The sequence below is a fragment of the Equus przewalskii genome, chromosome 4 (genome assembly GCF_037783145.1).
Source record: "Equus przewalskii isolate Varuska chromosome 4, EquPr2, whole genome shotgun sequence".
Lineage (NCBI taxonomy): Eukaryota > Metazoa > Chordata > Mammalia > Perissodactyla > Equidae > Equus > Equus przewalskii.
This window is the reverse complement of record NC_091834.1, coordinates 73,503,011-73,521,555: the sequence shown is the minus strand read 5'-3', so window position 1 is coordinate 73,521,555 and position 18,545 is coordinate 73,503,011. Positions and strand designations below refer to the sequence as shown.

At 39.6% G+C, this 18,545-nt stretch overlaps 1 protein-coding gene across 2 annotated transcripts in view; it reads right to left on the bottom strand.

Annotated features, from left to right (window-relative positions):
* TES (testin LIM domain protein) overlaps window positions 1-18,118 on the bottom strand; it is a 54,227-nt gene extending 36,109 nt beyond the window's left edge. The window contains exon 1 of one of the 2 annotated variants that reach the window (XM_008521800.2): window positions 17,722-18,118. In XM_008521800.2, coding sequence (XP_008520022.1) covers window positions 17,722-17,748 — 27 coding nt within the window. In that variant the 5' untranslated portion in view covers window positions 17,749-18,118. The remainder of the gene's footprint in view (window positions 1-17,721) is intronic. The other variant, XM_008521801.2, reaches the window with a different exon arrangement.
* Window positions 18,119-18,545: the final 427 nt, after the last annotated feature.

Genomic DNA, 18,545 nt, shown 5'->3' with positions numbered 1-18,545 from the left:
AATACTTTAAAGAAAAAGCAAAGAAGGGTAGGAAACATCTGGTATTTCAAACATGGTCTGAGTTGATTTGGAGACAATTTGGGTCTGGAAGATATTATGCTGTATTCAGGGTGAGATCATCTGATTCATGCTGTTTTCATAACCAAACTTCCCTCTGGAGCAAGGAATCAGATGTGGTTACTAAACAAGCAAGTGTTACTAAGACTTCTTTAATCATCTTGGAATGAAGCTGACCATGGTAGTTTACATGAAATATACATATACATATATATATATACATATATATATATACACATACATATATATATATTCTCTCTCACTCGCTGTACACATACATGGCTATTTATTTACCTATCATATATATATGATACATATATTTATATTATACTCTTAAAGTAGCATTTTAGATCTTTGTCACACAAATGAATACTCTGGACAAAGAAATGATTTATTGTGATTAAGAGCTACTATTAACCATTCCTAATAAAATTGCTGTATCTTTTTCTTTGCTCATAAGAACAAAATTTCCCATCTCTCACCTACTCAAGTCTGAAAAAGTCATCACTAGTCACCTGGTCACCCAAATGGGCCTGGCAGCCTCCTCATCCGTGTCTAGCTGTGCTTACCATGCTCTGAGTCTTGCTGGTCTCTGCTGTAAAAACTACAGTTTGTTCCTTCATCTCCACTCCACTGTTTGTGTTCAAACTTCTGGCATGTCAGCCTAGGACCACACTCTCCCAACTGATCGTTCCCTTTGTATGACGTCATATTGCTGCTCCCAAAATTGTTTTAATAAAACCTAAAGATGATCGTAACACTCTCCTTGTTAGATGCTTTTAATGAGTTTGATGAATTTCACGTCTTAGGACGGCAGAGAATGGCCTTTCTGTCCTGGCACCACCCTTGCTCCTTCTACTCCCGTCCTCACACAGGTCCCCTGCAGCCGGGCTCTGCTTCTGGGGGAGCTTTGCCCTTGGCCTGAAGCTCAGTCTCCCACTCCTCCATCTGGCAAAATCCTACTCTCTACAGACCCAATCTGAACAGTTTGAATCAGTTCTTCTGTGATTCCTTTCTTCAACTATTCTCAGCAACATTCTTCTGAATTCTCATCAGTCTTGGTACAAATTCTACGACTTAATCCTTTTTTACTATTTTATGACTGTTTCCCCATCAGCTTACTCCACTACTCTGTGAATTTCTTGTTCATATTTGAATTCCTGATGCCTGCCACAGACCCTGTGATTTACAGAAATGCTGGAAAGCTTTATTTATTACGTTTTAATTATCAAATGATCTTTAACATAGCACCTTTACCCAAGGAATTCCCATTGCTCTTCTCTCTCTCTCTCTCTCTCTCTCTCTCTCACACACACACACACACACACACACACACAGAGGCTCTGGCAGAGACAGTGATGATAATAACAGCAGCAGCAGCAAATATTTATTTTTCTCTTTTTTTGAGGTATAGTTGACATAAAACATTATATTAGTTTCAGGTATACGACATAATGATTCGATATTTGTCTACATTGAGAAATGATCACCACAATAAGTCTAGTTAACATCCACCACCTTACATAGTTACAGAAATATTTTTTTCTTGTGATGAGAACTTTTAAGATCGCTCTTAGCAACTTTCAAATATGCAATACAGTATTATTTACTGAACATTTATATTGTTAGGCATGGTTCTAAATTTTTTACATGGTTCATCGAATTTTATCCTCATTACAATCCTATGAGAGTCTGAGGTACTAGTGATTATTATCTGCCTTTTAGTCCAGATGAAGAAACTAAAGCAGAGACTTGCAAGGTCACTGCACTGCAGAATTCCTATTCTTAATTACTAGTGCCTAAACACAGGTCATGAACATGGAAAGACCTTGAGTTAGATAAATATTTAGTAAATCAGTTTTTTAAAAAATAGAAGAAATAGAATTTTTAACTTAAGACCAAAGGATTACAGCTCAAGAATGGAAAAATCAATTAAGGGTCTTTAGCTGTCAATACCACTTATCCAGAAGCAAACAGGAAGTAAACTCTTCATTGCAGATTCTAGGAGTCATTTCCACATCCCTTCAGCCTTTCAGTCATGAAGTACAAACAAAGCCAGAGCTCTACATGAATCTATATCATAAAATCCACTGTGGGCCCAACAGACTGACACCTTTTTGTTCACACATAGTAGTAAACAATCACATACACTATTCTGTTAGAAAAGAAAAGGAAACAAGTGATTTTTCAGCCTGAATAGTTCATAATAAATTCTGTTCTGAAGGTACCGGGTCAGTCTTTCTGGAACTTTAACAAACGAAATGGATAACTCCCACGAAATCTGCCCCTACGTTTCTTATTCTTAAGGTAGTACCAGTATAGGTAAGTGACACAGGGACTATCACAAAGGCAATTTGTCTATGGCAGTCTGAGACAAAATCAGGTTGTAGCAGATTATGTAAAACATCTATACAACCTCAAAAAATATGGTAACATATTTGACAAAGATCAGAAGTAGATCCTGCTGTTGTTTTCTAGGAAACAATAATGAATTTTAGTTTTGCTAGGATACCTTGAAGCATTTCTAATTATACATTGTCTTAACAAATACTGGTGGTCATGATGGTGGAGGTAGTAGTAAAAATACCTCAACTACCATTTGTTAAGATGTTACTACTTGCCAGGTACAATACATACATCATCTCATTTATTTCTCAAAACAACCTATGGGAAGGTGGTTTCATTAGTGTTTCACAAATAAGGAGACTGCGAATTGGACAGATGAGGTAATTTGTCTAAGATTGCCTAGCTAGCAAGTGGCAGAGCCAAGATTTTAATCTCGGCATTTCTAACTCCAAATCCTGAGCTCTTAACTACAAAGCCACCATGTTTTTTTTCTCCAAAATGAGACTTTGAAGATAAGTAATAATTTAAATGAGTAACATTCCTCATCTGTAACTTCTCTAGAACAATAGATTCTGATCTGAAAGACTGCCTATTCATCACTAGCCAGGAGCTCCTTCTTCCTAGACAAATCTGAGACTGATTATAAGGAACCTGAATGTCTGCACACCAGCTGCACTAACATTGAAGGCCCTGGGGTGATTAATTTACACATACAAGAGAGCCCTCAAAAGAATGGGGTGGGAGTTAGGGAAAACCTCCAGGGTCCTGATGCAAAATAGGTCTCTTCCAATGTTATAGCAAGAGAAAAATGTTTTAAAAGAAACAATGAAATAAGAATGAACAAGTTAAATCTCAAAGTTAAAAGATCTTTATTCAAAACTTGTAGCCTTATCACTAGTCTGAAAATAATCTGCTATATTACAGAGAAAATTCCATACATTATTACTGCAGTGACCAAGGGTGATATAACGAGGTAAAAACTGAAACATCGTTCATGTTTTTCAAATCACTAAATTCTTAGATTTATAATGGAAAACCTTTGTGTTAGTTACAAATTACCACAAAACTTGGGAGCTGAAAATAACAAACATTTATCATCTCACAGTTTCTGTAGATCAGGCAGCTGGAAGTGGTTTAACTAAGTGGGCTGGCTCAGGGTCTCCTGTAAGGTTGCAATCAGAGGTCAGCTAGGGCTGCAATCATCTCAAGGCTCAGCTGAGGGAGAGATCCACTTTTCAGCACTCTCCCCAGACATATCATGACAAGGCAGCTGGTTTCCCTGAGGGCAAGTGATCCCAGAGAGAATGAGTGTACCCAAGACAGAAACTGCAGTCTTTACTCTCAGAAGCGACATACCATCACTTCTGTCATGTTATACTCTTTGGCAGCAACTGACCAGGTCCAGCCCGCACTCAAGTGGAGAGGAATACACAAAGGTAGGAATTCTAGGAGGTGGGAACCAGTGGGGCCCATCTTAGAGGCTGCCTTCCACAACATCTTTTCTATTTTGATTTTAAATTCAAAGACTAAGTGATTTGTGATGAGAGAGACATATTACAAAGGAAAGGGGTGCAAGGGGTGTTTATTTACCACTCTTTGCCTTTATTTTTTCCATTTCAAATATTTAAATGTCTCTTCACCCACGTGGGTGTAGTAAAATAGAACTTTGCTCCTTCCTTATGAATAATCTTATTCCCCTCAATTTCTTAGCTATTCACTTAGTCAGGACCAGGGAACAATCTTCCAGAAGACAGGGTAGAATATGATTTTTAGTCTCTATGCCCTACTCTTTATCCATCTCAATATATATATATATATACACTTGTGTATACACATATATATTTAGACACTTGTGTTATAGAACTCAGTCACAAACCAAAATACAAAATATCAGATTTAATTAGCAAGAAATTTCCAGAAATATATTTGAGAAAATTTTCACAATTTTTATAATATGCCATAGTTCTCCATAATGAACAGAGAATAAAGTAAAAATGGAAAAAGATTTATATAAACTTTATTCTATTACATAAATCTATCTGGTGATGGAATTACAAATACAGCACTTCTTTGTGATATCAGGATGCAAATTACTTAATTCAAATTAGGTAGTTTTATAGGCAGCAGTTCCTAACTACTTTTCCATTACTGCTTACTTATTCAAAACCTAATGTATCCTCACAGTATTCTTAGGGGCAAAATAATTTAGATTTAAAAAAAAAAAAGATCTACACTTACTTTACATGAGCAGATGAGAAAAAGAAATGTATTCTGTGTGTTCAGTTTAGGCTGCTTCCTCAAAAACACTCTTCAAACTGACTACTATCAAATTATTTTTATACTATTGCATAAAGGAAGTCGCTTGAAGTGTTCACCAACAGAATACTACTTCTGTGGACTCTACTCAAAAAAGGCCTCCTCCTGAATCTGTGACTTTGAGAAAGACAATGCAGGCTATGAAATGTCACAATTAACAGGCTATGATCACTCCTGAAATGGCTTCTTAATTCGGATTATCCGAGCTCTGCCTCCAGGAAGGACTCTGCAGTGGCATGTGCTTTCATACACAGCCCTCAGGGCCTCCAGATGATTAGCTATAAAAGGGATTTTAAAAACCTGATTCCAAAAGGCGTCTGTAGGAGTCTTTCAGAAGAATTTAAATCATGACAAGCAATCCTAATTTGGTCTTGTGTCACTACCTCCACAGCTGGCTCTAAAAAGTGGATCTCACAGACAGCTGTATATCAAGAGGCCTTTATTAAGATTCTGTGTATCCCAAGCTTGAGCACTGCCGCCATTTTTGTCAGGCCAAGGGGCTATAGTATTATTTCTTTAGGAGTAACCTGTTATAAGAGACGGGTGAAGGTGTCGCAGGGTGACTGTACAATTAAGTGACTTATTGCCCCTAACTCCCTAACTAATCAGAGCACATGCAAGAAAAGAGGCCAGTTCAGGTGTGTTTTCACAGAGCAGAGAACCAAGGCAAGGGCTGTGGCACTGGCTGAGAGAGCCACTCGACCGGGCAGGAGGACCCCAGGGAATCTGGAAAGTGAAGTCCAATGGAGAGAAGGTGCAGAAAATGCAGGGAAAAAGGTGCAAAAAGACAGTCTTCTCATTTTACACCTTAGCCCAGGATTGGCTTTAGAACAAAAACAGTCTTACAGAACAGATAGAGGTCTTAGAACTGGAGAAAGGAGTGGAGAGATGTAGAAACCCTACTGCCAGATGACTTATGCTTCTTTTCTTACTGCCTAGCCTTTTCACACCATCCCTTACGCTGGAAAAAAGGAATTATGTTTACATGCTGTGCTGTGTAACATAAGAACCTTAACTAATTTTTGACCCATCTTTCCATTTTTCATCTATTAGAGAAGTGTTTGGATTCACATGCTTTTTGTTTTATATTTAGACTACAGCCCAACGATTTCTCCATTACAAAAGGTACACAGACATCACTTTAGATTTGTCTAGTGGTTCAGGGGAAATAGACAACTTTTAACACATGCATACACCATCTTTTTAGGACCAAATTTCACTTGCATATTAATTTAATTTTCCTTTATCTTGATGGAACAACAAGCAAAGAAATCAAAATTAGATTTGACTAGATTTAGAAGGAGGGCTCCTTCTCAAGCGACTAGTGATGTCAAGGCAGCTACAGTGTCTTGATTCCTTATCCTTCCATATGTACAGAAGGCTATGAGGGTAATTCAGAGTGGGGAAAGCCTGCTTTAAGACCCTTTCCATAATTTTCACTGTGGGAGGCAGAGAAGACTTGCATCCTCGCAACAGAGGTTGCCTAACAAACCACTCTTAAACATAGTAGCTTAAAACAACCACCATTTTTTTCCATAATTTCTGATCAAGATATTCTGCTCACGCTTCTACAGTTTGGCACCATGGGCTGGCTTTAGGTGGACGGTTCCTCTGGTCTGAGCTGGGCTCACTGCATCTGCAGTCAGTTGGTCGGACAGCCGGTTTACAGGAGCCTCAGCTGGGATGTTTCATCTGTTCTATGTGGTCTGTCATCCTCCAGCCCGCTGGGCTGGGCTAGTTCACATTGTAGCAGCAGGGTTCCAAGAAAGTTCTTAGAAGCAAACAAGACCTCTTGAGGTCTAAGCTTCCAGCCCACACAACATTATTTCCACCACAGTCTGTTGGTAGCCCAGATTCAAAGGGTAGGAAAATAGACTCCATTTCTTAATGGGAGGTGTGGAAAAAATTGTGGCCATTTTTGCAATTTACCACAAAAACTCTAAGGAAGATTCTGTTCAGAAAAACATACACGTTCCCTTACTGGACCAGAGTATGTTAAATTAAAGGCCCCCTCTAGAGAACCCAATTAATATAGCTTTGGTACATACTCAAACAAGTACTGGAAATGATCACTTAGAAATGTTTACTTTCATCATAAAAAAATCAAAATCAAAATAATTTGCAAATTATAAAAAGGAAAAATTAAATCCAATAATTTAATACATCCCAACTATTGAACTTTAAGTGAACATTTCTTTTTGTCCAACAAAGCACCAAGTATCAATAATTTCCTGAAAGCACGCTGTCATAAAATTCCTGATGATATATTCAGGTGCCTATTAAATGGTTTGAAGATCTATGTGGGATTTTCCTCCCTCTAGACTGAATTTGTTGATGATGATGATGATATATCTGTTTATTGTCTATGTGCAGGCACCATACTTTGTGCTTTAAAATATTCACCTCCATTATCCTTATAACCCCTGTAAGATAGATAGATGGCTGTAAGCCATTTGCAAATAAGGATCCTGAGGTTTACAGGGTTAAGTAACTTTGCCAAATTCACACAGCTAGTAAGCGCTGGGGCTAAGAACTGAACCCAGGATTCTAAAGCTGATAATCAACATGGCTCCAATTCTGCTTCTCCAAACATTTAGTTATTGATACCAAGGTCTAGCTAACTAAACAAAACTGTTTTGAAAACAATAATTAACATTAATCAAGCACTTGCTGTATGTCAGGCACTCTTCTACATGTCTGCACGTATTACTTTATTTAATCACACAATAACCCTTTAACACAGAGATATTATCCAAATTTTACAGATAACGCCCCCTGAAGGCAAGGAGACTAAGAAACTTGTCCAAATTACTGGGGAAGTGTCAAACTGGGATTCAAACCTATGTCAAAGTCTCTTCTGCTTCCTCTTAACTCCTTAACAGCAGCGGAGTGAGCAAGAGTGGTCCACAGCACGATCCTATCCTCTGGCTTGATTTTATCTGGTCCATGAGAAAAGTACCAACAAATAACATCTCTAGTGTTTTTACCTGTGACATCTTAAAAGAAATATGGATGTGTCTTGCCTCTCTTTACCTTTAATTTCTGCCTATTTCTCTTAGGATAAGTTTCTGTTCTGCTACCACTGGCAGAGTCTAACACAAAGCATCCTTTGAAAATTTGTGGAATCTATTTTCAATTTGTTGCAGTATTTAAAAGGTCAGATTTTGTAACTCCCCTTAAAAACCTTTGGCAACTTGCCATTTTCCAGAAAAATGAGTTCTACATTTCTTCACACGACATGGAGATCACATGACCTGGCTGGAATGAATGTGAAAAGGTCAGTGTCTTAAAACTAACAGAAGTGTGACTAGATTGAAAAAATACCCTCTAAAAATCAACGGATACTGCAAGGTTAATTTTCCTTTCCAGTTTTTCAGAAGGCCAAAGATTGCACTGCTTTGAAATATCAGTAGTCTGTGATACTATGCAAAGTATCTTCTCAGAACAGACTCTTGATACAGGCAAGACCTTCAGAAAAGTATACTTAAGTCCCCAAATTCAAAAATCCCACTATACAATATGTGGTAAACTGAGGTAATGATCCCAATTCTTCACTCCAGGTAGTAGTATTAAACATCCACACCCTTGCCATAGGCTCATAGTCACTAGATTAGACTTCTTCTCCTCTTCACTTTGAGCATGGACATTGACCACTGTGGCACGAACAGAGGCTTAGAATGTGCTCCTGTGGTTGGGGTATCCAATGATTTAAGAAGCATGAAAGATATGTGGAGCCAAAATGGTCCCAACCAAAGCTTGGAGCCATGCCTAGCCTATATCAGCCAGACCCCAGTGTGAATTTCCTCCTCTACCTCAAGAGATGACACAGTGTATTAAATAAGAACCAAGATCAGGATAGAGGTATAGATCCTCAGCAGTAGGCTAGGCTCCTGAACTAGCTCACTGACACACTTCCTCAATTCAAACCTGTAACCTGAGAAAACCACAAATTACTGCAGATCACGAACCTTGGCTTTATTTTAGAATAGTCAAAACTGAGAATGCTAATGGTGTGAATATTAGGGGTTTACTGAGCTTTCCCAGCCATGTCCTTTGGTTCATGCTATTTATTCTTCCTGGAATGTCATCTTTGACTAACGAAACCTTATCTATCCTATAGGAGTTGGTTTGAAAGTTGTTTCCTCCATAAAATACCCCCAATCTACCTAATTAAATTAATTCTTTAGCTCCCGAGACTTCATAATAGTTGTTTGTATTCCTGTTACTGTAATGCTACTTAAAGTGTGACAGTCTGTGATGAGACATATAAAGAAATTGTGAGTAAGCAATTAGGAATTATTAAGCCATTTCACAGTGATTTTATGTCTGACACAATAATTTTTTAATTAGACTTGTACCTGTTTTTTTTGTTTTTGTTTTTGTTTTGGTGAGGAAGATTGGCCCTGAGCTAACACTTGTTGCCAATCTTCCTCTCTTTGCTTGAGGAAGAGTGGCCCTGCGCTAACATCTGTGGCAATTTTCCTCTATTTTGTATGTGGGTTGCCACCACAGTATGGCTTGAGGAATGGTGTAGGTCTGCGTCTGGCATCTGAACCTGTGAACCCAGGCTGCCAAAGCAGAGTGCACCAAACTTAACCACTATGTTATCAGGCTAGCCCCTACTTGGTTTGTTTTTTAAGTAATTCATTTTTATTGTGTTTTTAAAAATACTGGCCCATGACACATTCAGAGTCAAAAAAAAATAGTTCCTCACCACAGATATTTTGAGAAACACTGTATTATAGTACTCATTTCCTACTATCCAGAATTATAGTTAATTTACATATCTGTCTTGCCCACTGGCTAGCTTGGCTGCCTGCCTTTTTCTCCTTGACGTCACAGTGCTTTGAGGGACACAAGTTCAAAACATGACAGGATAGAAATAGAGTTGACATTCTGTAGTCTTACATTAACCTGCACTTTTAGTATTCTCTATAGAAAACAAAGAGTAACTTTCTTTTGTTTAGCTCTCAATTATTTTTATTGTAGGCCAGTACCCCATGAAGGAAAGAACAGATTCTTTACCTTTACCTTGTGACTCATTCTATCAAGGCTTTCATGATGTTATATCATAGAAACAAGCATCCACCTCACATCTCTCATGATCATTTTGCAATGAAACATGATATCACTTTATCTTCAAAAAAAGCAAGGACAAGTTCACTGTGGCTACAGACTTATTAATGGACTCAGCACCAAGGCATCTGTGCTAGGCTTTCAGCCTCTTTGTTTTGCTAGGCTCCCTGTTGGGATAAGAAGCTATGCAACGGACACCCTGAAACCCCTTTTCATAGTCTTGCAAGGTGGTCAGAATGTCACTATAACAAACACAAGCTGAATCATTCGTGATTTGAGGATGAGCCAGCATTTCGTGGATTAAATCTGTTCATACAGTGGTAGCCTTGCTGTCATTTAGCAGATGAGATCTCAGCAGTCCTCACTGCCTGGCTTCACACAGCTCCCCGCCTCAAGCCTTGCTCGAACTGGAGCAGTCCCCCGTTCTTAGCAGACCACCTAAGGATTACAGGAATTGGCAATCTTAAACTATGCTCTTTTCCTTTTTTGAACATGACCAAAATAAAAGCAGTGATACCTGGAATCAACTAATATTTATAGCTATGTATTCATGTGACAGAAACATTAAAATGCTTTCACAGTACTGTTCCCAAATTATACCCAAGTGAGTTTCTTGTGGTTCATTCCTCTATCACTTTCTGTTCCTTCCTAATACTTCTGCCACAGAAAAATGATTAGTGACTATAGTGGCTGGTAGAGAAGGAAGGAAGAGAAAAGCAATTAAGTCATTTTAGGGTCACAGCATGAACCTGCATTAGAAAATTATAGTCATACATATCCTTATCTTTCTAATTCCCCATTATTTAAGTAGGGGGCTGGGTAAATAGGGCACTTAGAGAAAACCTGGTGAAACTACTCTAAATTTGACTGGACCTCTTTTATAGGAGAGTCAAAGACTGAAGCTGGAGAGTTGAGAAGCATAACCTCTAAATTTAATCCTTTAATAACTGTGCTTAAGGCAAATTTTAATACGTGGATATTTTCTCAAAGAAGAGGGGTGAACTTATCAATTACCAAATCATTTTTCCTTAAAATCCTGAAAATCTAGTATGAAGTTTTGAAACCTGTTTTCAATTTGGTTTGCCTTTTCTTTCTCTAATTATTCTTCTCCTCGAAAAAGTTGGTTTCATAATCATAATTTACATAATGTTCCCTGAATATCACATCATAAACAGCAAAATAATTTCCTGTATGTACTGTATATTAGTGATCTAATAAACGGATTTTAAAATCATAGTTTCGGTTACCATGGCAGTAGTTACCAAACAAATATTAGCAATGACTGCAAACAGGAAACACGACCCAAGAATGACTCTTCTGTAAGGCATTCGTAATCAGGAAGAAGACTCAGTTTGCATACTTTATAGCTGTAAGGTTGTAATCAGTACAGCCATATCCATTTATGAACTTTTCACATTCTAATACATCAAAGGTGCTCTCTCATTTCTTTTCCATTTGCCATAAATGAAATAAGAATCCCTAACTATAAAATTTGTAAAACCAAGAATCAACGCTAGGAATCACCACCAAAACTGCCCACTGTTAGAGATGCAGTGTACTGCTGATGCGTAAAGAGTTCACTGATGGGTATTAATTCCAACTGTGCTTACTTTCTATCAATTACTTTGTTACTTACTTTCATTTCCTTTTTTGCTCTAGCATTCCTCGCAATAACGCAATAACGTAAGTTCTGTAACACAAGGTACCTCGTCTTTTTTGTTCATACTATACCCCCAGAGTCTACAACAGTGCTTGGCACATAAAAAAGTACCCACATAGTTTTTAAATGAATCATCTTACTGTGGGAGAGAGAACTTTTAAAGACAATAAAAGTTCCATTATTTTTCATTTTCCTCTAATTAAATACCAAGGAAAGCAATACATCACTCCGAGGCTGAATTTGACCCCTACTAAATGCCTTTGAAGCTTCATATTACAGATTTAAATTAATTAAACTTAATGTTTTCAACTATCCCACAAATATCAAAAAAGTGAACTAATTAAGACAAGATGAAAAACAGCTAAAATTTATGAAAAAAATTATTCAGTTTAGTCTATAGGTTTCCTCACAGAATTCACAGAAGTATAACATTTATACACTAAGCCATTTCACTAAAATCACACATATATTTATGTATTCTTGGTTTGTGTGATTTTTAAGCTCTGTGGAACACTGTTACACTTGATAAACTACTGATAACACTTTCCATGGTCAAGAAAAGTCACGAGGTTTGGAGAAATCTTAGAAATCACTTGGTGCCCCTACTGATTTTTATAGGTATGGAAACTGAGATCCAAAGTGGCCAACATGACAAAAACTAGAGTGGATCCAGATCTACGAACTCTCAGCCCAGAGTATTTTTAATGATAACATACTGGTAAACAGAAGTGAGAACACTACTTTATACTACAGAAGACCTTTCTATACACTACAGCTCTTTACATATACTGGGTACTCACTAATCTTCCGTAATTTCTGCACATACTGTGGTGATTTCATTTGCAAAAAGCTTACATTCAAATTAGCATGGGGCCAACTGTATTCCTACTTCTAGTTCTCAGAAAAAGAACATAGGAAGCAGTTCTCTTTTACTAATTTAGCATTCTCTTTGTGCTAAGTAGGCCCCTCAGAGTAACTCTTGTTACTCCCTGATGGTCCATGATGTTAATTCCATGCTCACAATGCTGGTATCATCCTGGAGCTCAGTGAGAACTTCATGGAATAGTTGTCATTTTGGTGTTTCCCACTGCTTCTCAACAGATCTTTTTGAATGAAGAATGGGAAATTTAAAACAAAGGCAACAAAAAAAACAGTTCTCCTCCCAGCATTGAGTTTGTTTGTTCATCTGTTTTTTAACTGCTCTCTTCTTAGCTGCCTGGTAAGCCATTCCAATGGCACTCTGAGCACTTTGCCAGGGGAAGGAGAGGTTTAGCCTACTATGCCATGTGTAAGGCTTTCTATCAACTCTGGAGTTCAGCAGGTAGAACGGACTCTTCTACAGCCCAACCGTGAGTGCCCCTAGACAGTTCCAGATGTCACTGGTTGAAATCCCAAAGCAAAGAGCCAAATGCAGGGTCAATACTGTTCAGGACCATATTAAGTAGCAAGGTGGCAGCATTACCATGGCTCCCAACAAAAGATGGGATGTTGGAAGAATCCTAGAGGACATGGTCCAGAATACTATTGGAGCTTATGGAATTTCTTTGCCTATAAAAGTCTCCCAGCAGTTCCTTTTCACAGTACTTTTACTTTATTTAGACTTGTCTCTGTCCAAAGAAGGTCAACAACAACTTATGCTAAAGGGCATACATACAACATGGATAAAATATAAAGTATAGAAAACCAGCAGGGTAGTAATTTTATTGGAATAGAAACCACTTCCTCCAATATAATTTCTTTAAACACACAAAAATGTTGAAATGTACCTTTTGTTATTTCTCTTTTTATATTAGGGTAATTCATCCACTATATATTTTGTAAGCAAGGCAGGGCTATAAGAGGACCTTGAGGCTAGGTGGCACGATGGACGGAGCATGGATTCTGAAGACTATGGTTCAAGACCACAGTTAGGTTCTGCCAGTTTGAGATTAACCTATCTAAGTCTCAGTTTCTTTCTCCTTAAAATGAGACTAAGGTCTACTTTATAAGACTGAACAGCAAACAAAATAACTATGCAAGTATAAATAGGATATGAATCCATCTCTCAAGAAGCTTGCATTCCAGATAAGAAGAAAATTAAAGTCTAGAGAAAGAAAGTGATGATTGTCTTAAGAGTTACTGATAACATGCTTTGGGAATTTGGAAGATAGACATTTTGCATCTAGCTAGGAACAAGATTTCCTGGAGGATGTTGCATGGGGTTGGAGGAGTGTCTTGAAGGATGAGTAAGATTTAGTATTGTAGATGTGCAAGCAAAGTCAAGGTGCAAGGTGATGCTACACAACTAATAGCCAGTAGGAACATAAGTCCCCAATTCTACTTCATAGGATAGCAAAAAGGAACAAAATCAATAGAAATCCTACTACAGTTCTATTCAAACCAATATTCAGGGCAAGTTAGAGAAAGTGACTTTTCATACCCAATTAATGTAATGAATCACACCATGGTTAGAAGGAGATAAAAGCCCAGCTAGGACCACTTTACTTTCTTCTGTACTTGTTCTGAGACAGAGGAAGTGCCTCTAAGGCAAAGCCCTGGAAGTACCTTGCCCTCCCCTTACCCTCAGCTTTGCCAATGATTCTTGCAGCAAGAATGGTTTCAAGCAGAGAATCAAACTGTAGATTTGAGCATCCAGATCACTATTTACTTGCCATTTCCACTTCAACCAGGGGCAACCAAGGAGAAAAGGCTCATTCTAATTTCTAATAGAAATAATCTTTGTGGATCAGTACTCTTTCCAACTGCAATTACTTGATTTCACTATGTTTTTCTGGCTGATGAAAGAAACTTTTAAAACAAGTTTGGATGCTGAGAAAGAGGATTTTTAGTGACCTGCAATCTTTAAAATGCATCTCATCTTTTAAAAATGAAATTGAAGAAAGAAGAAAAGAGTCCTAAGAAAAATACGCAAGATGTTGGGATCAAAAGACAGAGATTAGAAAGAAGGCAAAAAAATGAATGAGGTGTGAAACTAAAAGCCCTACAGCAACTCCAGGCAGCATAAGGGAAATACCGGAGTTCTCTTACTCTCCGGTATGCTTTGAAAGAAAAAAAAGTGATTCTCATGAGACAGTAACACAGAAAGGAAAGAGGAAAACAGCTGGCTGTGGGCCATGATTTACCATGCCCCACAAAATGAGACTCTGTTTCTGCTTCTCAAAGGCCATTGTTTTTTTCCAAGCAGACATGGGCTTTTCTTTACATAAAGTCAATTACAATGAAGGGACCTAAGATATAAGGAAGAGATCTAGACGCATAACTCAAAAGACAGGGCAAAGACATAAAAGTCAAATTCTACTCTAAAATATTATTAAAACGAAAACTCCGTATAGCCAAACTAGCTCCCACATCCTAGCAACAGCTCGCTTACCTCAAACAAAACAAAATATAGCAAAATTTAATTAAACAAACCCCTTGTCTTTGTGATAGTGAGTTTTAACTGGTAATTAATCCAATGTGTGTAAATGATGTGGACACCAACTTCTCCTTTTATAGACCAAGAATCCTATAATAGTATCATCCACCCAGATTGTTGTAGAGTAAAGACAACCCTCTTTAACTCTTTTTACACAAAACGTTAATGGAAAAAAAGTGTAACATTTTTCAACTGCCGGGTGAAAATTCCTTATGAAATCAACATTATAAGGGTTTTAGAAGGAAAAAATACCATGTATCTTAAAACAGAAGTCAAAGTTAGTTTTATTTAAGTGGTTGTGTCTTTGTTCCAACTTCCAACCCGGTTCTTCTAAAGGTACACTCAAACTGTGTGCTACTTTCCTTCTCTACCCAAGTCAAAAAGAAAGGAGACCTGAAAACTATCCAGGTACCAAAATGGGGTGAGAAGGTTCTGCTGGTAGATCAGAGGTAATCTTGTAACATTTCCTTCTTTTGGTGTGTTATTAAACAATTTCTAAAGGGAATGCACGTTTCTTTTTGAGATTATGGCAAAGACTATGAAATGTATTCCTGGGATCTCCAAACTTTGTACTAGGAAACTTTTTGTCAAATCCACAGAACAGCAAGTCTGTCAAGGGTCCCACAAAGGCACTGAGAGGGTACGGGTTGGCAGTCAAACTGGACATCTGAGGTCTTTTAGTAGTTTCCAATTTACTGATTGAGGATTCTACCCTGAGAATCACCAGTGATGACAAAGCGGCGAAACAAGAATTCGTTATTGTCATGGCATTACCTGTAAAAGCTTTACATTTATGGAATCCTTTTTCTTGGGGGTGGGAAAAGGGGAGGAGGAGGAGGATTAGAGAGAAGGATAAATTTCTTGGACGAAAAGATAACCTTTTAAAGTAAAGGGGAGATGGAGGAGAAAAATTACACTATATATCAAGGGCATTATCTATCATAATCCACATGTGAAACTAAGGAAATTGTTTATACATAATGTCTGGATTTGTCCCTTGCAAGCACACATAATTCTTTGGACTTTCTCCCTCAGAAATATTCTTCTTTGTCTCAATTTAAAAATAACCTTTGGATGTTAACTTTTTTTCCCTTTTAAGTAGATTTTATTTTTCTGAGCAGTTTTAGGTTCACAGCAAAATTAAACATAAGGTACCGAGTTCCCATTTACCCTCTTGCCCCCTCCTGCGATATCAATACCCCACAACAGAGTAGTACATTTGTTACAACTAATGAACCTACACTGACACATCAACATCCTCCAAAGTCCATAGTTTACATTAGGGTTCACTCTTCGTGTTGTACATTCTATGGGTTTTGACAAATATATAATGACATTATAGCGGCATAAAGAATAGTTTCAGGACCCTAACAAATCCTCTGTGCTTTGCCTATTCATCCTGCCCTCCTCCCTGAAGGATGCTGACTTTTAAAAAGTAGTTTTTGAATCAATACTTAAAAGCACAAACAAGACCCCCAAATTTTAGACAAGTATGAAGTTAAGTAGCTCTTACACACTTGAAAAACAAAACAAGCAGTGTTCATCCACAGAAGGCTAACTAAGGGGCAGACAAAATGCCTTCCTGGCGGCAAGCAAGATTAACAAAAAAAAACTAGGGTCATTTAAAAGAAAAGAACAAGAAACCAAATGGGAAGAGAACAGAATGCAATTCTTAGGATTTACATGATGTTTTCCTCTCCTTGGATTCTCTTTTGAGTGCTGGTTCTAGTCATAAGGGACTACCTGTTTTCCCATTGCAATTTTTTACTTTTCAATAGCTTCCTAACCTAATATTTTGCATTTGCATACATTTTCAAAAAGCCAATTCTGGGCATGAAACAGAATTAATGCTCAAGTTTGGAACTTTGCCTTTAGAAGATGAAATAACAGCACTGTTGGCAACGCTAGTGGGCAAGAGAAGAAAATGAGGTTCTATTTTTTCCTGTTTCTCTCTCTCTGCAAAATTTCCTTCCCTATTTGATAAGGGACAGCTACTCTAAATTCATCGCAAAGTAAATATGAGTAATTATCTGCAGTGAGACCTTTTGCACAGAACGTTACACTGGAATGTGACATCAGCATTCCTTCTGAGTCACAGTCTGGTCCCCACCCCTTGCTCCCAGGAGAATGAGACTCCTATAAGCAGGGAGCGGCTCAGGTAGCGCTGTGGGTCCTGACGCCCGGGGGCAGCCAGGCGAGAAACGTCTCCAGGCGCTAAAAGCACTGGTGACAATCGCCACTTGGGGCTAGCTGCCAACGAGGGAGAATGTTTTCTTTGAGAGATAATTCCCTAAGAGGGAGGCAGCGCTTTGTAAGTCAACTAATGAATGACCGAAAGACAAAATCATCACCTTTCACGTTATCACCAGCCGCGGGGGAGAAGGAAGTGCCTTAAATCAGCACTCACTCTAGAGAGCCCGGGGCAGCCAGGCTGGGAGGGGAGGAGGTCTGAGCTGTCAAAGTCACATCACTGCCCCTAAACCACAAAGTTGAACTTCCTGAGACAGGAAGAAGCGTTATGGTCTCGCCCAAACTCGCCACAAACTCATCCTTTTCTTTTGGGGAGGCACAGGAGCGGCTGAAACATCTTGAGGAAAGTTTCCAACACCTCCAACCGTTGGACGTGGTCAGACGGAAGAGAAATGTCCTGCGCCCGCCCTCGCGCGCCCAACTCTCTGCCGCTCCGGGGTGTCAGGAGCTAGCCGGGCCGCCGGGCTGCCCCTCCTCCCCGGAGGGGCGGCTACCGGGCCCGGGGCTCCCGAGCCCCGGAGCCGATTCGCGCAGCCGGCAGCCAGGGGGCGGCGCCCCGCGCAGGTGAGGCGGCCGCTGCCCCCCGACCGCGCCCCCTTACCTTCTTCACTTTCGTCTCCAGGTCCATGTTGGGGTGTCCCAGGGGTTCCTCCTTCCGGCCGCGATCTCACGCCCAGGCTCGCCTGGCCTCGGGCTCAGCTGGGATGGGGAGTGAGCTGCGGGAACCCCGGCACCGCCGCCGCAGCCACTCGCCGGAGCCGTCGAACTTCCGCCGCCCAGTCCGCCGCAGCCAGCCCGCGGCGGGGCCCGGGAACAAAGAGGCCCAGGCAGCCAATGGAAGCCGGGCAGCGCCGGGCAGCCGCCAATCACCGAGCGCCGCACGCACCTTCTCAGCCTGAAAGGCGCTGGCAAGGTGAGGGGCGGGGCCTGGCCCGGGGCGGCACCCTACGGAACGCGCACTGACCTTGTTCCTGCGGACGCCCTGGGCGTCTGCCGACTCGCTCCTGGGGAACCCGGCGCAGCCTGCCTCCAGCTGGGGCTGAGGAAGAGCCGTCTCCATTCTGGCAGCTTGTACCTGTCTTTGCCTGGGACCTTAGATATGTGTCTTGGGGAGTACTTATCCCACTACTAGCTTCTTGGGTTATTTTCAGGGCAAAGAGAAAGACGAGAGATTGCAGAGAGAGTTAGGTATCCCTGTGATGGGCATTGCACCCTAATTTCACTATTGAGTGGTGGAGATGGCTTTTTCTCGAATGCTTTTTCTCCATAGTCCCAAGCACTGGCAAGGAACCTCATCTCATAGCCTTAACGTCAATGAAGATTGTTGTGTATGTTTTCTTAGCATTTGGTTGTTCAAAAACGAGGATGATGTGAATCACTTCGAGATAGGTTGTGTCATTCCTTTGGAAGTACTAGAGGCTTGTT